Below are 25067 nucleotides of genomic sequence, written 5' to 3'. Positions count from 1 at the left end.
GTGTTCAGGAGACAGTATTTCACAAGCCCGAATACAATGACCTCTTTCGGTGTTGGCGTCCTGTCTTCAGCATGAAGGCACTTTTAGTTTCAATCATTCTGATTGAAAGATGACCAACATGCAGCTTAAATGTTGGATTCAGATTATTTAGTATGCATGGGAGTTGAAAAACGTTTTAAGATCAAGGCCTAACATGCTCAGTAATGATCCTTTGCTAAGCCTTTTTTTGTTACAAACGCAAGAGTATTTAAGCCTCTAAATATGGCTTTTTTTAAACTTCACTGGCGTATACAGATGCAATTCATGAATAATAAATGAAAGCCTAACTAAAATAAATTTGGCTACATTTTGATTTGTCTTTGTAGTCTGGTTCCAGAGCTCTGAATGGCCACCATAGACAGTTAAAGAAATGGAGCAACAGATCCCATTGCTCTGGACGGAGACCAGTGAAGGCTATTAGAAGCACTTTTCCGGTGAGCGCCGAGCATTACTGCGCAGTTGCAAACTGAGCTAGACGACGTAAACGTGACGTGACCAACGTGTCTGAAAGTTGTAAGTCTTCTGGTAGCTGTGCCAAGAGAAATCTCAATCATTCCCAATCTTGCAGAGATGGAGAGCGTAGGTATATGTAAGGAGATAACATGGACACAGGCTAATTATTGCTAACTAAAATGCTAGTTAACATTAGTAATTAAACTTAAACAGCTAATGTAAGTCAAAACTGCCTGCGAGCTTCTCCTGTACTATACGGTAATTCCTCTACTATGTGACAGTAAGTCGCGTGGTTATGACACAATCGTTAGCCTATTTTTACAAAAACGTCTGCTACGGAGCCATAACGTGAGGTACAAGGTAATAGAGCCTTTTATACATTGTTGTGTTTCTTTAGACATAAACAATGGACAAATAGAGTCTTTAAACGCTTCAGATGTAAAGTTATTAGCTGTCAAAGTGGCGCCAAAATGAATGGCAGTCAATGGAATGCTAACGGCGGGTGAGTGCTTGTTAGCATCAAAATGGCGCCATAGGAGGTACGCGTTGTGGAGAGAGGCTTTGGACTTCCAAACAGGAAGTTTTCTTTTTTGGACACCTTGAGCATACAACTTACAAGCTTCCTCTGCAGGAGGAAAACAGTTTGCCAAAAATATCTTCTGATGTTTTCATAGCAAAAAAAGTTTAAAAACAAAAAAAGGTCCACAAAATATGTTCTACACATTAACAGAAAATGCACAACTGCAAACTCTGCAGACAATGTTAAGCTCACAAACTTCACAGATCTGTTTATTTTGGTGCATTTTTTGTTTCCAAATAAGATTACAACCTCACACACATAATCATGCTTACACGCTCAGCTTTATTGGCTGTTTTTGTATTATATCTTACCTCTGCTGCTGATGTGCACACTCTCCAGGATTCGGAGATTTATTAGTTATTACATTCATTATTAATCACATCTAACTGTGGTGATCTCTGCTTGGTCTATAATCAGGTTAGAATTATAAAACCACTGCAGAAGGTTTCTGTGTTAATTCATTTGGAAACTATGACTACAGAGTACGACTGACAAAGATGTAACATTCAACAGTTTGTTAGTGTTTGGAGTTCAAGATTGACTCATGAGAGTTCAAAAGGTCAAAGTCTCAGGAGTCAAATTAGTGCACAACATAGGATTATTTCCTCGGATAATGTTGAAATGTGATATTCAGCGCTGTTGATAAAAGTAAACAGTCTAGTTTAAAGCTATAGTGCGTAGTTTCTGTCTCCCCCGTGTGGAATTCTAAGTAATGACAACAACACTGTCGGAGTATCCACATGACGCAAGCCTTCGGTGATCGCGCACCCCCCCCCCACCCCTCCTCCACGCAGTTGCTAGTCTTGCATTGCCAGAACTATCTCCAAAGCACTGTGGAGGAGGGTCTGGCTAGTCCACACAGCATTACAGGATAGGAGAAAAAACAGCTCTGGTTTATTGGCATTTCTTTAAACCAATCACAATCGTCTTGGGCGGAGTTATGCGCCAGACGGAGCAACGGTGCCTCTGCAAAACAGCCTCGGGAGGGAATTTGTTTTGGTGGAACGTGTACGTTCAAAAGTTGTTTTAGTCGTGCAACAGAAAACTCAGATTGGACAGATAGTCTAGCTAGCTGTCTGGATTTACCCTGCAGAGATCTGAGGAGTAGTTAACCATAGTCCTCAGAAATCCACCGGAGTTTAGAACGCCAACACAAAGAAAGCGGAAGGTGACGGACACCCGGCCTAAAAAGAGGGACATCCGGTGGAATTTCCGGCAGGACCGGAGCAATCCCGGAAGTGGAACGTCATAGATAAAGACTACACAGTTGCTAACACAGAGGATTAGAAACATGATGGACTCTTCAGAAGAGGTAATTATCTTGTAATTGTTATGTCCTCTTTGTCTCCAAAGCTGAATGCTGCTGTTATTCTTTCTCAGCAGTGACATAAAACACATCACTCAAGCTTCTTCGCACGAATGTTGCCGGACTACACCCTTTTGTAAACACAGCCATACTGAGAAATACAGAGTGAGTTTTACGGAGCTGATAGGCTTAATTAGCTTTGTATCAACTTATTTGGCGATGGCTTGAATACAACGGACGTTGTGCACTATAGCTTTAAAGCTCTGCTATTTCACAGTCCTAAAAGAGATTCAAAAATGACTTATTTACATGAAACATACATTTTCTAAACTCTGACCTAATCCAACATTTCTAAACTATTTATTCATCTTTCAAGTGCAAACAGTATGTCAATATAACAGACATAAATACTGACAATGTTACCGTACAAGCTGGTTTGATACTGCCTCCTGCTGGATGATTCGGTGCAACAGAACGTACCTTCTTGTCGCCACTGCTCATCCTGTCTTTGACTTCTTTGGCTTTCTGAATGGCTTTCAACACTTCCACTGTGTCCAGCTCCTTCTCGGTCGTCAAGTTACCGTCCAGACAAACCTGAAGACGCAGAGAGAAGACAGTTTTTTTTTTTTTTTTTTTAAAAGTAGACTCAATAATATTAATAGCAATAGCTGAAGTAACATAAACAGTGGCAGCAGTAATATTGATACACGAGTAGTACTACCAGTAGAAGTATGAGCAGATTCTAGCAGGGTGGTGGTGGGGGTTGTTTACCTGTGCAGTGGCAATATTAGCAGTACAAGCAACAGTAGTCTCGCTAATATTAATATAATCTCGCGGAGTAAAACGTGCCGCTGCTAAATAGCCTAGGGAAGGAACTTGTTTTGGTGGAACATGTGTAGTTCAAAAGTTGTTTTAGTCGTGCAACAGAAAACTCAGATTGGACAGATAGTCTAGCTAGCTGTCTGGATTTACCTGGATTTATCTGAGGAGCAGTTAACCATAGTCCTCAGAAATCCACCGGAGTTTAGAATGCCAACACAAACCAAACACAAGGTAACGGACATCCAGCTGAAAAGAGTGACATCTGGCGGAATTTCTGGCGGCAACGGAGCAATCCCGGAAGTGGAACGTCAAGGATATAGACTAAAGCAACAGTAACAGTACAGCTAGAAAAAACCATTTGGTGCTGTTGTCTGCTGTCAAAGTGATAGTAGTAGTAGTACAGTATTAAAGGGGCGCTGTGCAGTTTTGGCAATTTCTTCGCTGTTTGCTCGCAGGTTTCTCTATAAAACTCCCCCTATAGCTTCGGAATAGATATTTGGCAACACTGTAAAAACTTGCTCGGTAAGTCTGCTGTCTCCTCTTTCTCTGTTCCTCCGACAATGCTTTCCTAGCTTTCTGCTTCTTTTTTGCCGGCTCAGCCATGATGATAGTGTGAAAAACTCCATCGCTACCTTGTTCATATAGCTAGCCGGTTCCTGTATGTGTGCAGTGCCGTGAAGCACTTCGTTAAATCGCGAGACCTGATATCACGTGATACTTCCTGAGGCCGAGGCCGGTGGCCTGCCGGCCCAAAGTTGCAAGGGTGGTTTTTCAGCTCACAGGCGCTAGGGGGAAGCGAGATGACCACCATTCAACCCAAAAAAAAGTCATATAACCATTCCAATGACTCCGAAGTTGTTCAGTTAAGGTAAATTAAGCTAAAACTGCATAGTTCCCCTTTAACAGTGTAGTGGTTTTGGTGGTGTACCTCTGCTGCACGGTCTCCAAACTGGGCCAGGACTTTGGTTCTGTAGTCTGGGATGATGCACATGGGGTTACTGGACAGGTTGAGTTTTTCCAGACAGGGCAGAAGGCCGATGTTCCTGATCTCCTCCAACTGAGAACAAACACGCAAGCCCCACAAAAAAACCCAAGTCAATCTCCACTGACTCCCTCGTTAAATTTTCCCATGAGTTATGGTTGGGCGTTTTTCCACACAGTGTGTGTTGTAGAGTTGACGGTAAAATGAGAAAAGAATAAGATGAGGGACACTTGATCCACTTGTTGGTCGTTCCAATAATTTAAGTATTTATGCATTTCCTTGGGAATAGCATATTTAATACCTTTTGTGAGTGATCATTTTCATTTCTTTTAATGCAAAAAACTATCCAGGACATTTATCTTTTGTACTCTTACAACTAAGTATAAAAAGAAAGATTTCCTGTATGTGGTCATGTCACTTTGACCACTGGAGCATCAGGACATCCACGCTGGGATTACCTGGGCCAGCTGGTTGTGGCTGAGGTCCAGGTTGACCAGAGAGTAGAGCTTGGTGAGGCCGGTCAGTTGGTCCAGCTGGTTGCCAGCCAGGCTCAGGGTTTTGATGTTGCCCAGACGGGTGTGAGCAGCTTCCAGGACCCGTAGACTGTTGTAGGACAGATCCACGTGGACCAGATTGTACAGGTGCTGCAAACACAGGACAGTGACCTCAGTGCTACTGTTAATATCGAACTACACATCTGTAGGGCTGTCTAACTGCAGCTGTTAGGGCCAGCTGTCTGTTGCAGCGGCGGAGGGTAATGCCTCTTTCACACCAATGACCTGGGTCGGTCCAGAACTATCTGACTCCTGTTCAACCCTTCTTTTGTCAAATCGAACCAAGCCAGTCAACACGGGTTGATCCCTAGTCATGACAATTCAGATACGACCTGTGTCACAAACACAGGGAGTGATGCATACCAGTTACCTCACGTGTTGTAAGGGTATATTGTATGAATGTATATTGTATCCTATTATTTCATGTATATTGTATCCTAGTATTTCCAGTCCTTCAAGGAAATGTTTTTTTTTGTGATTGTTGCGGGCAAAAATCCTTGATTATGCGGCACGTTTTCTTAAAAAATGCGATGGAATATGAGAGATATTTATGCAATTTTATGCGATGAAATTGCGGGAACTTGCAAAAACTGCGGTTTTATCATGGCTTCATCGCGGGGTTTGCAGCTTTTCGATGATGTTCACGTCGCGTAATTATGTCACTTCATAACGTTCCCATGGCAACAGGGGAAAATGGCTGCTCTTGCGTGAAGTAAACGCAGAATTTTTCAACTTTCTGCTAAGATATGTGTGGCTTTTTTGCAACGAAAATGCGGGGATTATGAAATCATGCAAGCCCCCATATTTTGCGCGGAAGGGCGGCGTATTTGAAAAAATGCGGCCCCCGCATAAATATGCGGACTTTGGCTGATTATGCATTGAATTATGCGATCGCATAATCACGTTTTTCTGGAGGGACTGGATTACATGTATATTCTGTGCTGTGTGACTGATATTTTGCTGCTGTAACACTGTAATTTCCCATTTTTGGGATCGATCAATCAATATCTATCTATCTATCTATCTATCTATCTATCTATCCATCCATCCATCCATCCATCCATCCATCTATCTATCTGATCCTAGGTATGAGTGTGAAGTCAGCACTAACTATGTTGCAACTAGTTAGTTTCACATTAAACTCAGCAGTTTAATGTGTGTTCATGGTCTTCATTACGCTGTCACATACCTGGAGGTTTTCCACTGTGGACAGCTGGTTGTGGCTCAGATCCAGAAACTCCACCTTCGGGATCAGTTTCTACAAAAGAGAAATACTCAGATATTAAACAACAACACAAATTGATGACCTGACACAACTGCTTTGCATTTTACAGAAGATAACTTAAATTAATATTACTGTATACTCTTACAGAGTTTTAGCTGACTTGGTTCATAACATTTTCCAAATATATATTCAGTAAGTTTTACAAATATGATGGACTTAGCATCATTATTTAACCATTATTTTTAAACAGCTTTTCCAGGCTTGGAAAATGTATTTAGCTGGCTTTTGCATATTAGACAGCAGCTGGTTTACGCATTAGTGACGTGCCTAATCAAGCTTGCTCAGGATACGTTTGAATCTCAGATTTCAGCGAAGTGCACAGACATTCTCTACTGACAAACTTTGCACAGATGCAAGTCAATAAAGTAAATATTAGACATTTTAGGTGACCTAAAAAAATGTTTGAGTGGAGGGGGACTTTAAACCATTTTATTTTAACACTTTGTTTAGGTTTGGTGGGCCTGTCTCACCACTGAGCTGTCGATGGTGCTGATGCCGTTGTGGCTCATGTCCAGTGTGGTCAGGTTTCTCCACAAGGGGATGACGGCGGTTACGGGACAGCCAGACTCGGCCCCCTCGGCCTCCCACTGTGAGAACTCGCTCGCCTCTGGGACAAGGATTGACTGGAGGATGCCAGAAATAACACACGCATCAGTACACAACATGCAAGACTGGCTAAACACAACAGAGAAGGATCTAATCTAAACCGCACCATCATAGTTTCTGTGGAGTGGTGGATACTTAGAGTTTCCAGACTGGACCTCAGAAACGACAGACCTCCAATCTGCTGAGAGCTGCACTCACTGATCTGAGAGAGAGCGAGAGAGAGAGAGAGAGAGAGAGAGAGAGAGAGAGAGAGAGAGAGAGCGAGAGAAGTTATTATCCATATTTTGGCAGGTTTCAAATTAATTTCTGAAAAGTTCAGTTTGTTCCCATCAGTACTGTTATAGGAACATACTCACGAGAACATGACATGATTACATAATTAATTGTAGAGGTTACCAAATTGCAAGCTGAACAGGTATAAATTCTTGTTTGTGCCGCTTTTGTGCGTGCGCGCGTGGAGGGGCGCTTGAATGTGCTGAGTTTTAGTATAATCTTTGCAGTACTCAACATTATGGTTAGCGAAGAATGTGCAATATCTGGTAGGGCATTGTTGCAATATTTTTGATTTGATAGTGAATGCGTGTGTGTGTGTGTGTGTGTGTGGTGGGGTAGAGGGATCTTGTGTGAGGTTTATTGAATGTTAACTGTAGCTGATTGCATTTGTATGAGACTATTGTGTGTTTATGTGCGATGTGTCACCATTTTTGTTTTTTCTCGACCGCCCAAGACAAATTTCTCTTAAGGAGACAATAAAGGCTTGTCTTATCTTACTTCTATACAATACCTCAGATACATTTCATTTCATTGCAGCTGAGCACCTTAGCTGGCAGCATTTGTGTTATCGTGATGAAATGAATGTGTCTCCTCCGTTAGTGTTTGACAGGGGAGTGACATGCAACACTGCAACAGCAATTGACCTTTAGGTTGGTAGCCTGCTAGCTCCGGCAATTTATGTTTACAACTCTACCCATGCTATTTCCTGCCCCACCCGCTTTTAGCAACACCAACGATGTGAAACAGCTGCAAACCTGGGTCTGTGTGAACATTGCTTAAGTGCCTGCTCACACCAGCATTTATATAACGTCAGAAATAAATCTATTTATATTTAAATTGTGGAGGCAAAGTAGATCCACGCTAGGGGTGGAAATCACAGGGAAACTCACGATACATGGCTCATGATACCGATAATATCACCATACAGCAATTTTGCGATAATTAAGATATTGCTAGACAATCCTATAATGCTACATTACAATTAGGGTTGGGCATCGTTTGGATTTTAACAGTTCTGATTCCAATTCCGATTCTTCCTTTCGATTCCGGTTCTTATCGATTCTCGATTCCGATTCTTTGAGGGGTGGAGTTGAAACGGGTCACATGCTTATTTCACAAATACGAGGAAAGTTTTATTTTGATTCAATGGTGGGTTGCAGTTTTACCGGGCTTTTTCAACGTAAAATAAAGCCACACCAGAGCGCCTCTTACTGTGCTCCAAGGCTGCAACACAACAAGCGCCTGGCCGCTTCGGAAACCAAAAGTTGCGCATGTTAAATGATCAGATTTGAAACCAAATCCTCCAAACGATTCCAATAAAGAAACGATTCCACTGGAATCGGAATTTTTGAAACGATTCCAAGTAGGAATCAGTTCTCGATGCCCAACCCTAATCACAATATTGGTCTAACTATGAATACCAAATGCCTGTGAAAAGGTTAAGTGCAGGTTTATCTCTCTTTATTCACTGCCAAGTCCAAACTGTTAGGAAACAGAACAATTAACTTTATGTTCAAGTTTCCCTCATTCATGTGTTGAGGGGCCATGAAGCAATCTATTCAGAGCGCCTTATTTTATTAATTGAAATATCGATATTTGGCGCCAGCGTATCGATTCACGTATCGCACGTAGAAGGAGAACGATATATTGCCGTATCGATATTTAGTCCCACCCCTAATCCACACAGAGTATTCTTGTGTTAAGCATTGGTGAACTTTGACACACTGAGTGGCACTGTGTGCCAACCACAAACCGTCTTGCCAGCACTGACCTTTGAGGGAACAAAGGGCTGGATAGTCCAAAATGGAGTCAATGATCATATTAGCTGTAATTCACCACCCAATTTTATTTAACCCTGCAGTGTCTAATTAAATGTGCTACTAACTGGTGTGACCAGGCAGTAACCTGGGACCATAGTTTGGTGTAAATGGGTTTACACCGTTGATTCTACATGTGTACAGAGAAGAGTATTTCCAGGAGAGACGGACAGGGACACAGACAGACAGTTACCTCTATCTGCAGCAGTGATTTGAAAACGGACAGGTCGAAGGGGAGACTGCTCTCCTGGATGTTGCTGGTCCCTACTGGGCCTCTGGTACCAGACATCTGACCAACAGAGACAGAACCAGTGAGAACATTCACCACATCAGCTCCTGAAAGGGAAGTCAGGACCCAACATTAAACTGTACGATGGGGATTTGAATTAAATAAAAGGTGGTGAGGGACCTTCAGGTATCGCAGCCTGCAGGTGAAGTCGAGGATGTGTCCCAGGTCGGTCTTGGCGTCTCCGTTACAGCAGGTTGGTTTGGCCAGACGTAGCTGCTGGGAGACGGAGTAAAGCTGCAAAGGCTGCAGAGAAAACACCTCGCCGGCCTGCAGCAACTGCTCACCTACAACACACACAGACATCCAGTGGTTGGTCAGATAGTGCGCACTGCACAGTACAAGATTTTATCAGTTTCATCAAGTTATATTTGGTTGTATAACATCAACTGTAGTTGGCAAAGGAGAGATGAAACTTTAACAATTCTTTTGAGGAAACTGGATGGATGCAGCAGCTGAGAGTCGCACGATTCAGCTGCAACAGATCATAAACTATTAAAACTGGTAGCGATAGACCGATTTTAACGGCTGGCCGATATATCGGGCCGATATTTGCATTTTTACGTGTATCGGCATTGGCCGATACGCGGCTGCTGCATTCGCCGATAGTTTTTTCCCGGCAATTATTTAAATGTGTTGACAAAGGACATTTTGTGATGACCTGATTATATCTTGTCTTATAATGTCAGCAAGCAATGCATCATCCAGGCTGCGTTGTAGATGTTGATGAAAGCCTTTTACCCTTGCACAGTTAACCATATGCAGTGCACCCATCCATATGATGCGCATTGCACACATCATTTGGGTGATATGAATGTAAGATGATTGCAGAAGTGACACAGATCTGTGTTTTTGTTTATTATTTTTAAAGAAATTGCAGAGCAGATTCCGAAAACAAATCCAGTGTGGCAGGGTTTACATTTTGTGTAAATTGAGGGAGCAAAAGCAGTATCGGCTCAAGAAAATCGGCAGCCCGTATCGGTCATCGGCTAAGGCTGATGAAGAAGAAGAAAAAAAATAAAAATAAAATAATAATAAAAATCGGTATCGGCAATAAAAAAATCCATATCAGTCAATCCCTAAAAACTGGTATTTAAGTATTTTAGGGTTCTATGCAACCAAAAAACAAAAACTTTAGCAAAGAGATGTATTCTGTTCCAGTGGATTCAGGAGAAGCCCCTCTCAGTTACACAATGGTACAGAGAAACATTTAAGGTTTTTCCTATGGAACATCTTAGCACTATTTCAAAGGTTAACAACAATGTTTTTTTATAATATATGGCAACCTCTTCTCGATTACCTTCCTAGTGATATCGTTGATCTATTGCAGGAAGGGCACCTTGCCTTCACAAACAAGTCAAAGATTGTTTGGCTTCTGTGGCCGGGTTAGCTCAGTTGGTAGAGCAGGCGCACATATGTAGAGGTCTCTACATATCTAGGGATCTCTTTAATGGTGTTTTATAAACAGATATAAGTTATAACTAGAGGGAGAAAGCCTACACAGAGTGGAAGCACACCACTCCACTAAAGAGTTTCATTAATTGTTAACACAGTTGTAGCAACTCTAAATGAGAGGAGAGGTCAAAGATCAGAAAGGAAGCTAACCTTTATGGAACAACTCCTCAGCCAGAGCTGCTGTGATGCCGTTGATCTCCTGAAAGAGACAAAGAGTTTGTGAAAAAACTGGATTCACTTCAAAATACAGTTAAACAGTTAAGCTTGTAGACTGTGGAGTTAAATAATCGTATCTCTTCACTGCTCAGCAGACAGCTGGTCATAGTTTCAACTCAACTGATGTTCAATGTTGCCTTTCTTTAAAAAGGTTTTTTACCAAACTGTTTTGTCAGCGCAACATCCGAGATTAACAAATCAAACCTCTAACTGTGACTGGTTAAGAATTATCAGGATCATTTTAGCTTTATAACATCATGCTAGCCTGGAATTAGTTCAACAGTATTTGAAGAACAGGGCCCGGTGCAACACCTGCAGCAGTAATTCAGCGGATTAAAGAAACAACAATATAAGTGTTTTCTAACTTGTCTGTAACAGACACGTGTTGATCATCTCATGTCACATGAGAGGGTTTTTTTTTTTTTTTAATCAGCTGTTTACTCTGCACACAACACTGGTCGGCTGTTGTATGGATCATCATATGATCACAGTCACGGACATCACAAAGCCTTAAAAGGAACACGCCGACTTATTGGGACTTTAACTTATTCACCGTATCCCCCAGAGTTAGATAAGTCCATACATACCCTTCTCATCTCCGTGTGTGTCATAACTCTGTCTGATACACCCACCGCTAGCCTGGTTAGTACAGTGTGACCTTGTTATTTATACACGCTGTGACTATACAAATCACAACATGTACATAGGAAAATGTTGGCGTTACTTTGTCACTTATTGGGAGCAGTAGGCTAGATGGAGCCAGTTACCTCCAGGATCTGTGCTAAGTGAGGCTAGCGGTGGGGGTGGGGGGGGGATACGGTGAATAAGCTCAAGTCCCAATAAGTCGGCATGTTCCTTTAAACTACTGCTAACCCCGGCCTGAAGCAGCGCTTCTCAACCTGGGACAAGACAATTAACTAGATACAAATGTTGAGTTAATCTGTCATTTATAAAAATAAAAAAAAAATGTCTGAAAACAGTGAAACAATAATCACAATTCTCCAGAGTTCACAGCTTCATGTGGCTCTTTTTCTCAGACCAACAGTCCACAACCCAAACATATTAGTTTACAATTATATATAAAAACAGTGAAAAGCCGCAAATCCTTACGTTGGACAAGCAGCAACCAGCGAATGGTTGGCATCATTAAGAATTAACTAGTAACTTACTATATGATTTAACGGGAGTTAGGAGACAGTGTTGAGATTTATAATAACATGTAACTTTATGTATGGATCATAGTATAGTATTAAGGTTGTTAATACATATAACATTTGGGCTCCGGGTAATCAGGTATTTTATCTGCTGAACCACAACATTTATGACAAACCAACCAGATTTAACTGACAAAGCACATCATGGCTACACGTCATCTGTATCATCTTTTAGTTTGATTTGTTTAACATGTAAATGGTTCTTCCTTTCTAAATTACCTGTTAATGCTGTCGTCATTATCATACTGATCTACATCTCTACCTAGACCACAATTTCTGCACTAACTGTACATCGACTCTTTACCACATTTCAGCATTTTTATATAGTATGTCAATTCATATTTACATTGACTCTTTCAACATGTATACAGTCTGTCTATTCATGCATATTGTGTAATTCCTGATCTACATTAGAACCTAGACCACTTTTTGCACTAACTGTATATTGACTCTTCACTACATTTAACATTTTATACAGACTGTCTATTCATACGTATTGTGTTATCACTGACTTACATTACTAACTAGACCACAACTTGCACTTACTGTATATTATTACCTTATCACTTTCGCATATCGTCCGACTTACTTACAAATCCCTTCGCGCCGGTTTTGTAATGCCTACCTAATCTGCACTTTATGTAGCCTATTGTATTCTGTTTTCTTGTATTTTATTGTATGTGAAACTGTATATTGTCTTGCACGCTTATGCTTCTCTTGGCCAGGTCGTCGTTGCAAATGAGAACCTGTTCTCAACGGCCTACCTGGTTAAATAAAGGTTAAATTAAAAAAATTGTTTTCAGTAAATAGTTCATAAACCCTTGTTTGACTAGTTTATTACTGAACCCAGCCATCACCACCGTGCCGTAACATCCCGCGCCACCCACCACCACAAGTAAATTCTCAACCTGTGGGAAACACTGTATTGTACTTACTACTTTTGTACTGTTGTGTCAACAGTTTGGGGAAGGCAATTTCCTGTTTCAACATCACAAAGCCTCCGTGCACAAAGCCAACTCCATAAAGAAATGGTTTCCCCAGCTGGGTGTGGAAGAACTTGGGATGAACTGGAACACTGACTGATTGCCAGACCTGATCACCCAACATCAGTGTTGGACCTAATTTATACTCTTGTGGCTTAAGGGGAGCAGATCCCTGGAGCCAGGCTATAGCAGTAGATTAATGCCTATAGTTTAAAATGTCAAATGTTCCAATTGTAACATACATACAGCTGCAGTGGTCACCAGTCTACATACTTTTGGCCATGAAGCGTACCCGCTGGTTGCAGTATCTGAGCGTATACATGACCACATCTTATATTTTCCTCTTTATATGATTGAAGTACCAGCCGGCTGAGCACTATCAGGTGTAGTACTAGAAGTCTGAGGCACCTGAACAGGTTACTGTGCATGTGCAGAGGTTGTAGGAGCCTCTGATGTACTCACATAGAGGTGAAAGTGCAGGAAGCATGCGAGCGGAGTCGGGGTGGCCTGTGGGAACTGCAGCAGCAGCGTCTGCAGGTAGAGCTCCAGCTCTTTCTGCCGCCGCTCCACCAGACTCTTTGAGTTCTTCCCCAGCATCTTCTTTGGAGGAAGCAGCCGTCGGTCCACCTTCTTCTCCGCCGTCAGCTGGAGGGAAACACACAGGATAAAACATTACGTTATTAAGCAAAAACGCCAAACACTGCCTGGGTGCGGCTTCGCCGATGTGAAGATTTGCTGCATTTCTCGGTTTTATACAATTGTAAACTGAATATCTTTGGGATCTAGACTGTTCATCAGACAAAAAGAGCCATTTGAAGACCTTAACCTCTAGAACACTGTGATGGACATTTTTACCATTGTATAAACTATTTTATTTATTTATTTATTTTATTAGTATTATTACTCCATTTTCTGGACATAAGAAGTGTAAACACAGTGAGGATTGCTATCAATCACAGTCAACACTGAGTCAGTAACATTTTTTTTTAATCAAAGTTGTGCAATAATGCACTCACATGTGGTGCATCTATGACTTAATGCATTATGGTTATTACTGAGTGGGGATGCACAATATCTGTAATATCTGTGGCCATTGCGTCAAATTATGTGGAGCCTTTTCTTACAACAGCTGTGGGGTGTGGTTCCTTTACGATTGTGAGTATAGGTATAATAAGTATAATGCCACACAGGTGAGTAAATTAACATACCAGCTGCATTGCTGCTTGTTATCAAATGCAAGATAAAGAAGGATGTCAGTAAAAACACCCATTCTTATGGTAACTACAAATTGTTTGCAAAGGTTGTATTGACAGTTGGAAAATATAATCAGAAAAGGTGTTCATTGTCCTCTTTACATTTTTCCAATTGCAAGTTAGTTATTGGCCCTAAAATACAATTTTGTGCATCTCTAATAATTATATAGAATTATTATAATTACATATGGTTGCTTTGAACATTCACTCAGTAAAAAAACACTACTTGCATGCATCACAGCGCCAGACTGAATTCAAAACAGAAACCCATTTGTTCTGCTGTTAGTTTACCTGGACGGACTACAAAATATGTTTTGGTGAAAGTGATCCTGCCTATCACAACGCAGATGAATCACTGCTGACCTACCTTCTCGTGGAGGTCGTGGAAATCACTGTAGCGGTGCTTCACAGTCCATCTGTGCTCTCCATCCAACACCTCGATGATATAGACCTGAACCAGCACAGCAGGACACTTAGTGATTACAACCTGTATTAAAATCTGAATCTGAATTAAAGAACTGCTTACTGAGCTGCATGGATTCTCCAATAATTAAATAGAGAAAGACCGAATACCATATTTGAACCATCTCCTCCTATATGCAACCACCTGCTAAGGTGAACTAAGTTTCATACTTAGGTCATGTGATTAACAGTTGAACCATCTCTATGCAGCTCCATGTGCTAAAAACTCAAGAACCGTTCCAGGAAGCAGACATTGAGCTAATGCCTAAGGTCAGCGGTGAACCTGACCCTCATGAACCCTCATAATTCAAGTTATTTATTGTAATATGCACAACATTGCAAAGAAGCAGTCGCTGGCAATGAAAATCTCAGATCTTGGGCTCCATTCAACAATGCTTAAACAAATAGGTCTAAACTGTTTTGACTCTGTCAATTAGAAAGTCGAAATCTTGACTCCTCTCATAATTAATGAAAGTCATAATTTGGAATCCCCTAGAAATTATTATACCTAACTGAATCGTTTTTGGCTTTTCCTGGACGAAAGTTGCTTCCATGAAAATGTGTTTAAATTTAAGGAAAGAAAAGAAAATTATACAATATTAATAATCTGTTTTAATTTATAACACTCAAAGCTCTAAAAAAGGAAGGTTTTGACTTGTGATGGACAGATTGGTGCAGTCGCAGATGTGTTTGGTGAGAGAGTTCCCCAAACTCTCTATAGGTTACAGAGTTTGTTATCTCGATATTGTGAATGCCATCGTGCCTGCAAATGATGTTGCTGTTCTCTACTATTGTTTTTGACATAAAAAATATCTACTAAAATATATAAGTGTCAAAAAATAAATAATGGGACGGATAAACCCTTATTTTTGCAGTCTATGGGTGACCCATTCATCAATGGGGGTGAACGATCACGTAACAGTGCGAGCTTTACAACACATAGACATGAAATATCATATTTTATCAGAAATAAAAATTTGCAGTGTGCTGTCAGGTCTGTCACCTTTGTGAATACTCCGACAGCTCCGTTAGCACGGCAGGCGAGTATTTTTTTTTTTCCCAGGAGGTCGAAAGCATGTCCCGGTCCCGCCCTCCTCTGTCTTTGATTGGCTTACCCAAATCATCTTGCCTAAACCTACTAATCAACCAGAGTAGGCAGCGAGTGCTAGCCAATCAGAGGGAGAGTAGGGCGGTTCATGCCCTCGCAGTCCTAGGAAAACAAAAAATTGTATAATGGCAGTTAGCAGGTAGCTTGTCAGTTTTGTCGTTGTTTTTAGTCCAGGGTTAGGAACATAAAGACCTAACGACTGACCAAAAGCGTAAAATAACTGAACACTTTATTTATTGCACTGATGGAGCAATTTCTTCAACATTAACTCACTGTCACTTTGACAGACCTGAAGCTAAGGGTAGCTACGAGCTAGCTTAGCTAACTGTCGCTAGGCTAGAGGTACCCGGACGTAACTTACAGTGTAGTTTTCCACCAGCTCCGACCCGACAACACACACTTTCCTCTCCGAAACCTCCTCTGGATACGGGGCGGAGTCCATCTTGAAATCGAGCTGAAGCAAATGTTATCTGTTATTTAGCAATACAACTCTTAATCAAATTGGCTTTGGAGGATCCCCAGCTTTTCTTCTCAGTTAGCCGCCTCCTGACGCCATGTTTGTTGTGATGCCGAACGAAGGCAGCTGACTGCTTTCAAAATGCTCAAACTTTATGTACAGTTCTTCTATGACAGCTTTTTTTTTCACAACGTTTTCGTTTCAGGAAAAAAATGTTTTTTGTTGAGTGTTTTATAACACATACGAACATTATATGAGTCGGTAGACTACTCGTATAATAACGGTCAAATATAACTGAAAACAAAGAGTAAAAGGACAAACATTCATCATCGTTCCACGATCTCTGTCCGATAATAGATACATGTCTCATCTTTCAAATATTTATCGTGAGCATTAGGATTTTGTTTATTAATAGCAGCTGGTGGCAGTGGTAGAATAGATACAGTCTGAGGTAACAAACTTAATACGTCTATGTGTGAGGAGTGGTGTGACTAATTGACCAAATGGCCAACAAATGTACAAATCCGTTTCAGTAACTGGGAGCATTCGAGACACAGATAGGTCTCTTTAAAAAAAAAAAAAATGAAGATTAAAGTAAGATCATATTTTACCAACATGAGAGTCAGCTGAACCAAGGCAGTTGTGGAAGAAGCGCCCCGATATTTTATTAAAGTAAAAGTAGCAATACCACAGTTAGTAGAAATATTCTGTTGCAAATTCTTTCTACACAAATAGTTTGAAATAGTAAAACCAAGCTTTAATGTATATTTGTGTAACTATATGAACTCTTACATTAAGATGATATCCTCATCAAAGGATATGTTAAGTATGTCAGTAATAGCCACACCTTTATGTCATTACAGTTTTGTATGTTATAAATTTGTTTGATTTATTTACTTGGTCTACTTTTCTTTTTTTTACAATTAGTGTTTAACCCTTTTATATATTGTATTATATCATTATATATTTTTTTTTACATTTTAAGCAACACTAGTTGTAAGAATTTAATTATAGAAAATGAGTTTCTTCTATTCATAATTTTGTTGGAAAGCAGGAAACAACACTAAACCCCTAGCCTAGAAATGTAGACGCACCCTAGCGGCAGCTAATGTAATTTGCAGCCAGGGTCAGTCTAGCAACTCTCTGTTGGCTTGCGAGCTGGAAAAACCAAACTCTGGTCAGGCCAATCACATCATGTATAGAGTCAGTGGGCGGGCTTAACATAAGGACGGCAGAGTTGCGACGGTTCCGCGTGAATTCCCTGCTACTTGAAAACAAAGAAGATGGTCGCTGTCTTTCGAATCGGCTTTGGCCGCGACTCTGGAAGACTTGGAGTTAAGCACTGAAGTCATTCTTAAAAAAGGACGATGTGTTCGGAGTTTTGCCGACCGGATACCAAAAGTTTAATCTATCAACTAGCGTTGCTCTGGTTGGCTATGAATGCAGAGGGAATATGAAAGACAACCGTATATCCCGCCCCTCGGATTGAGCCCTGCCAATGGTGAGTTCCCAGACCCAACATCTTGATGTGGGTCTGGCTTGTCAGGCTACTAAACCCCCTCCTTCTGCTTCAAACTGTTCTGTGTAATTTACATCACAGCCACTTGGGGTCACTAGTGCACCTGCCAACCTATATACTACATATGTTGTGTCATTGACCTACATACTGTAGAACTGAACTGAATTGTAACAACAGAAATAGTTGTGCTCATAGTAGCTGCAGGAAGCAGACAGTAATATCAGGTTCGAGGGTCTCTCTAGGGGGTGTTCTTTGTTATGTCATTTAAGTGACATTGAAGACAAAGTTCATGTTTTATTGCTTATATTGATTAAGGGGCTGTTTTTAGTAAATGTCCTTTATTTCTGATTAATTCTTCTGGTTGGATTATTATAAATAAGACTAACTGTAGGCTGTACTCAGACACAACAGTACTTTGAGCTAAATGCTAAGGACAGCATGCTAACATGCACACAATGACAATGCTAACATGCTGATGTTTAGCAGGCATAATGATCACCATGTTCACCATCTTAGTTTACCATGTCAGCATGCTAACATTTGCCTATTAGCATTAAACACAAAGTGCAGCTCAGGCTGATATAAGAACGTCATTAGTTTAGCAGGAATTGGCTACCAAAGCACTAAATAAAAAAAGTTTAACCTGATGATGGCACAAGATGCAAAGTCAAGGGACCACAAAGCTGCTATACAATTCATGCTAAGTGGGACGTGAATGTCTGAACCAAATTTCATAGCAATCCATCGAATAGTTATGATTTTTCACTAAAATGAAAAATGTGAACTTCACGGTGGCACTAGATGAAAATACGGGATTAAAGTCAGTAGGGTGCATTGTCTGGGGACCATCAATCTCTGTATACGATTTTATATGAATCGAGTATTTGTTTACATATTTTAGTCTTGACCAAAGTGGTAGACATACTGAATGAAATTGCCATAGAGCCATGTTGGTAGCATGGCTTTAAACTTGAGTCGTGTTTTAGGAAGAGAACCTTTTTTTGTGGCAGATTTTAGAAGACAATTGTTCTTTGTTTGCTATAAATGTTGTATTTAAGAACATGTTAACCACTGTAACAGTAGTTTCAGTGTTTTATAAGTCCATGTGGGTATGGTACTTGTATGTGCATGACACAATAACTAGCCACTGTTACTAATATTACAGTAACTTACACTGTCCTCGTGCCCCAGTGCTGCTGCTGGTTGTTGTGTTGTGTTGGGCTGTACGTGCTGTACGTTGTTTCTGTTGTCAGAGGGGCGGGCAGTAACAGCAGCAGCTGTGGATCAGATTTCAGCTGCTAAAACCGAAGCGGAGGGAACCATCTTGCTGGCAGGGAGTGTCCTAATTCTTATCACCACGACAACACAATTTAAGGCACCTGCAGGCCGACATATAGATTATAAAAATTTTATACACATAAGTAGGTGAAGGCAATATTTTATAGACATCTGTCATATTACAATGTTATTAATCGGCAGTAGACAACCCTGCTAACCCTGACACACCCCCCTCCTTCTGTTAAACCTGTGAATGGATCCTTCCAGCTCTTTATCCAGGCTGGGAGAGGAAGGCAGAGCCACAGTCCGTGCTGGTCAGAGCTGAGTACACTGCACTTGCGGGCCTTAAACTGAGAAAAAAAAAATATATATAGCTTTTAAGTCAACTAGAGTAAGCTTCAAACCCCTTAAACAGCTCATTGCAGTTCACTAATCAGAGCTGTAAGAAGCTAATTGGACTTTCAGAGAGGTTAACAATAGAGATTAGAGAGACAGAAGAGGGCGTGACAGTGAGCCAACCGAGCAGGCAAGCTGCTGCTGCAAGGGGGAGGAAGAGCAGGCGATGCATCAGCCAAAGCCAGAGGTCAAGAAAAAACGCGAAATAATAGTGAAAAGGTAGACTGAGAGAGAGAGAGGGTCTTTTGTGACCTGAGCCAGAAAAACAGACACCAGCCTCTCTTTGTTGTGTGGGCCACCGAGCAGGGATGTGAAGGAGAGCAGCAGGGAGGAAGGGAGGTGACTGCAAGAAAGACAAGAAAAATGCTCTCAGAGATGATGTGCAGGAGGAGCTGGCAGCAGCAGGATGGGAAAGAGGCTCCAGAGAGGGACCCTTCCATTCGTAGGAAACACGGCTGGTCCAAGAGCTGCAGGGGGCGCCTGCAGGGCCGGAGGACAGGAAGGGGAGGGTGGCCAAAAGGGCGCAATCACCACCACCACCAGCACCCTCAACGTCATCGTCCTCATCATTACCCTCAGCCACAACACTTCCAGAGGCCGGTGATGTCCCTCCGGCCCGTTAACGTCAAAGGAAACAGAGCGAGGGGGATGCGGGCCCCCAAGAACACCAACCAGTTTCTAATGCACGAGAAGTACCAGATGCTGCATATGCGCTCCGACTCAGTGGGGAGCGACAGCGGCAGCTGCTCCGACAGCGAGGTGGAGCTCACAGACATGGACTCATACCTGGGCGTCCTGGAGAATGCAAGAGGAGCCCTCTTGGACAGTCCCAACCCACACGGCTCAACGGCGCCACCAGGACAGATTCTGGTACTGCACGACGACAGTCTGCAGGATGACAGTCTGCGTCTGCCGGATGACAGTCTGCGTCTGCCGGAGGACAGTCTGCGTCTGCCGGAGGACAGTCTGCGTCTGCAGGAGGACAGCATGCAATATTTCCCCTCTGAAGATGACCTGATTCAGAGCCAGAATTTCATGCAGAGGGACTTTGTTGAGTTCTGTGACATCCTGACACCCTGAAGGCAAACTTTTTGTTCTCAGCAGTGTGCAACTCGAACCTCAGACTGAACGGGGTCAGGTTTGTTCTGCTTCATGTTCACGGGAAATAAAATAAAATATCCATCCTATCAAGTCATTTAGCCTTAAAATGTTATATGTTATTTTCCACCAGAAGAAACTTTTCAAAACATATTTTTTTAAAGTGTCATTTTCTTCATAAGCTACCCATGCAGGTTATGCCTTAGTTCATCTTTTTTCAAGATGCCATGTGAGTGAAATTATCTCATTATTAAGATGGATATTTTTTACAGTTCATGTTTGGTCATGTAAAATGTGTCAGAGTGCTGTAAAGTGCTGCCTTTCTGTTGTTGTTGCTGCACACAAAGGGAGATGGGTTGGGTGGTGGGAGTGAGCCCACAAGGCCAATCGGCATTGAGCTGGCTGGATTAGGCTGCAGATGATTGGCTGAAGCAGACTGTCATTAACAAAAAGGCTTTTTATTGTACAGAATAAAAATAAACACAAATAAATATCTCATTAATGTAACATGGGCTAATTGTCTTTGTGGATATATGAGTTTGAATTACTTTTTTTTACAAAAGTTATCATGGTCAATGTATTAGCTCAGAGTGAATAATGCACAGTGAAACCACATACAAATAAATAGCCAGTGTCGCTCATATGCATTAAAACAACAGGCCACATGGCAATATGTGAGAGCAGCAGCAAGAAAAAGACACGAGCAGTAGAGAAAAACATATTAAAGAAATATAGCATTAAAAATATAAGTGCAGAAATAAGCATTTAAGCACTTTTTAGGTTGTACTATAGATATATTAATATATAACATAGACTTGATTTTATTCTGCCACAAACCAACACGCACAGACAAAGATTAAATTGAAGCATAACACAAGATTAAAACGCTAACTGTTTCAGGTTAATATAACTTTCCATTGTGGTCCTGTCCACCCAAAATCATGTTATCAACTTAGACTGCTAGTGTCGGAATGACATGCAGACTTAATTACCATGGGTATTACTCATTATACAAATAGTACAACTAAGACATTAAATACATGAATTCATGTGCAAATCTCTACTTCCATTTCCTTTAATAAAAAGTGTTTACATCTGTTTTTAAAAACTCGTAATGCACTCCTAGTGTCTCAAACATAACTGCAACTAAAGAAACAGGTTTTTTTCTATTCAGAAATTTTAGAAGGCCATTAAAGCAGCATGGAGGGAGAAACACTGTGTTCCTGCATGGCGAGCAGTTGAAGTGGATTACATAACGTGACGTGGGCTAGTCACACCGTTATTATTATACATCCGTGGGTCACACCCACTTAAGACGGGCAGGGAGGAAACATAAGCCTCTTTGTGTTAGTGTGTCATAAACTAATAATGGTCAAAGTGTGAGGAACAGGCAGGGAATAGATGTTCCTCACTCTGATTTATAACATCTATTATTCTGCGATTCAAAGTGAGAGAGCAGCGACTACAGACGTAGAAGTTTTTAGGCTGGCTGGTAAACTGTATAATAGAGAGACATGTTGTAATGCCTTCATTTTAAGTAAAAAAGCATTTCTCCCACAAGGAAATGAAAGTCAATCATGTGCTTCCATCTTATCCTTTTACTTAAACATTTATATATATATATATATATATATATATATATATATATATATATACATACAGTATGAGCAGCAACCTCTCCTAACTCCTCATCCAGTCCTGAAAAAGAAGCTCTCCGAGTGCCTCTTGTTGTCTGATCATTAATACCTTAAAATCTCCTAAAATATAAAGTTTTGGAGGGAATACAAATTGCATTCACAAAGTCTTCTCATACGTTTTCAGCATGCTGCAGAGTCTATATCTTTTTTTAAACTATATATTTATCGTTATTGTTCTTGGTGTGGATGGCCCTTTATGCAAATAAAATCCTATGTGTCACAAGCGTGAGAACAAACATATGTGGTAAGAAGTGACGTCATGCCAGCAGCAGGTCTAACCTGCTCAGATTGACCTTTGACCTGTAGATCAGCTTATCTATTCAGTTGGAATGGTTGAAATCAGGCCCAGAGGAAGTGTGCCGGGCTTTGAAGCTAAATAGACATAGTGGCCAAACGGTGGAATTGCAACTTCCGTGTCCATCGTGTGATGCTCTCTGGCCCAAGAAGTATTTTGCCATAGACTTACTAGAAAGAGACGTCCGTAAATCAGTGGATAATTTTTTTTGAGATTCATTTATTTAATCCTCATACGAGTAAGCAAAGCGTTTAACTGGAATAGCCATCTTGGCCGGCTGAAGTCTCTAGTGCGCCTGCTCTATGGTCCGCACAATGCGGAAACAGTGCCGATGCCAATCATCCGGGTAATTTTAGACAGTAATTGAACCTTTTTGGCTTCATGCGCCACTGAGTAACTCATAGGAATGAACGGGGCTCTGCCTTGAACGCTGTATCCAGTTCTTATTATACATTCATGGGTGAAATCCATACTGAGGTTACGATAAGAACACACAGTCACACTAACCTACAGTGTTTGCACAGTTTTTGTTATCTTATCAAACAAAGTGTTCAGTGCCTTGCCGTGGTAGGTCACTGTTGTTTGGTCTCTGTTGTCTCTTGGTCTCTGTTGTCTCTATTGCATCTACTGTAGCTCCTGTTTCCACATTTTTAGCTGTTGTCATCTAAAATAAGTGAGGGTGCACTAGTAGCTACAGACAGCACAGACAATTAAAAAAGGTGTAGGTGTTACGGTCCCGAGCATGGTTCCAGATGAACAGATTATGCTGGAACACAGCTGGAAAAAGTTTGCTGAGCTGTGTTATTTATCATTCAAATTTTTACTGCAAAGTATTCCAAACACAATAGAGTGTAATGTTATGTTTCACATGTAGTCACTCAATTTGGTCTTGTGCACCAGTGTAAAATCCACCGTCTTGACAGGCCTTGCATGCTGATTAGTTATTGAAAATAAATTAAGATTGATCTGTCGATCTCTGGTAGGGCCCGGCATACTAGCATCATGGCTAAATTCTACCACCATGGTGAACACAATGGATACACAGATGGGTCAGTTTAGTGACACTCCCACATGCTGCACAACCCTGTGCTAATCGCCGCAACGTCTACTTTGTTGTGAATGCAGCTTAAAGTGGTGTGTGTGTGTCAGATTACAGAAAGTAGATCAGTCCCCTGTAAACATCTCCTCAGCTAACTGAGCGAATGCTAATCTACTGACACTCAAACACATTTGTATGTCTATACCAGGACCCTCTTTGACATTTCCTTACCCACATTTTTATATAAACCTAATTCCAACCTTATTGCTACAAAACAAATCTTAACCCACAGTTGGGAACGGAAAAAAGTCCTCACTTTCCAAAAATATCTTAACTTTTAGGATCTAAAACCTTACTTGGTCCTCACAAAGATGCACCCAAGCACAAACACACACACACACACACACACACACACACACCACGGCTTGCACACACACTCTCACAAATGTGAATTGTTGGTGAAGGGGCAGCCGTCCAACAACAAGTACAGACAATTACAGAATGAACGACGGTTAGAAAGATCACTGATACACCCACACATGCAATACGCGCGCGCGCACACACACACACACACACACACACACACACACACACACACACACACACACACACACATGCACTCTCCTTTACTAGTTACTGAAATCTGTGAGACTCCATGTTGTGTGTTTAGATCAAGTTTATTATTTCAGGTGTTATTGATTACATTCTGTCTTTTATAATCCTAAATCATGTCACTGTGTGTGTGTGTGTGTGTGTGTGTGTGTGTGTGTGTGTGTGTGTGTGTGTGTGTGTGTGTGTGTGTGTGTGTGTGTGTGTGTGTGTCCACATAGCATTTTTTTCTGTGCACCATCTTTTTAAGTTCCCAATAAGGATAGAGCGTATGCAGCCTAGAGAAAAAAGCGCTGCACTAATCTCTGAACTTTTCATGAAGGGGCTGGGGTCGTCACTGTCGCTCATTTTTAGGCAAATATTACAACAAAGACTCAAAAGCCCATTTGTGGGAGCAGATCGGCCGGACACTGAACGTACCATAGCTAGAGAGAGCTTATATCACTGTAGTGTTGTAAGCTGAATGTTATCAATTGCACCCTTAAGTTAGCTATAGCTAACGTTGTTAATGTAGAAACAAAACCAACGTGCAGCCAGCTCTTTTTTTATGAAGCACGGTTATTATATAACAGATTTATTACAGAAAGTTAGTTTAGCATCATCAATTATCGATTAATTATAACTTTCAACATATCAATTTATATTAACATTTATCATGCTTTATGCTTCAGAATCTATGTGTGGGCTCACGTCATTCTTCACACCTTGCCCTATGTAAAATCAACCCCACAGGCTTTGCACATTTTGCACTCAACCCATTCAACCTCTTTTTTCTTATGCAAAACAGCTTTGTATATACTGTAGTTGTTTCTGTATTTATTGTTTATTTCATATTCATGTTTAATATGTTAAAGGCATGGCCATTCTAGTGACTATCAGATATACATGGAAACTATTTAGTCCAACTCTGAATAATCTGTAGGTGTATTTAGATTTTGTGTAGTCTTAACACCGTCCCTTTTGACAACAGCTACAGCTAGTTAGC

General features: G+C 41.1%; 2 protein-coding genes across 3 annotated transcripts in view; one reads left to right on the top strand and one right to left on the bottom strand.

Annotated features, from left to right (window-relative positions):
- Positions 1-16348, bottom strand: part of nisch (nischarin) — a 40135-nt gene extending 23787 nt beyond the window's left edge. The window contains exons 1-12 of one of the 2 annotated variants that reach the window (XM_078249216.1): positions 16056-16346; positions 14492-14575; positions 13334-13516; positions 10609-10657; positions 9127-9290; positions 8911-9006; positions 6734-6829; positions 6492-6644; positions 5926-5994; positions 4641-4826; positions 4129-4257; positions 2859-2972 (exon numbers count right to left, since the gene is read on the bottom strand). In XM_078249216.1, the coding sequence (XP_078105342.1) occupies positions 2859-2972; positions 4129-4257; positions 4641-4826; positions 5926-5994; positions 6492-6644; positions 6734-6829; positions 8911-9006; positions 9127-9290; positions 10609-10657; positions 13334-13516; positions 14492-14575; positions 16056-16136 (1404 nt within the window). In that variant the 5' untranslated portion in view covers positions 16137-16346. Of the gene's footprint in view, positions 1-2858; positions 2973-4128; positions 4258-4640; positions 4827-5925; positions 5995-6491; positions 6645-6733; positions 6830-8910; positions 9007-9126; positions 9291-10608; positions 10658-13333; positions 13517-14491; positions 14576-16055 lie in introns of both variants that reach the window. The other variant, XM_078249217.1, reaches the window with a different exon arrangement.
- Positions 16349-19237: 2889 nt separating this feature from the next.
- On the top strand, positions 19238-20949 carry LOC144517232 (uncharacterized). The gene has a single exon (XM_078249219.1). The coding sequence runs from the start codon at positions 19708-19710 to the stop codon at positions 20422-20424; it is 717 nt and encodes a 238-aa protein (XP_078105345.1). The 5' UTR covers positions 19238-19707; the 3' UTR covers positions 20425-20949.
- The last annotated feature ends 4118 nt before the right edge of the window (positions 20950-25067 follow it).

Source organism: Sander vitreus, chromosome 4 (genome assembly GCF_031162955.1).
Source record: "Sander vitreus isolate 19-12246 chromosome 4, sanVit1, whole genome shotgun sequence".
NCBI classification, from domain to species: Eukaryota; Metazoa; Chordata; class Actinopteri; order Perciformes; family Percidae; genus Sander; species Sander vitreus.
Note: the sequence above shows the minus strand (reverse complement) of the source record. Positions and strands in the feature narration are given on the sequence as shown.

Bases quoted from the DNA above. Each gene is read 5' to 3' on its own strand.
- LOC144517232 (XM_078249219.1), top strand. From the start codon at position 19,708: ATGCTCTCAGAGATGATGTGCAGGAGGAGCTGGCAGCAGCAGGATGGG.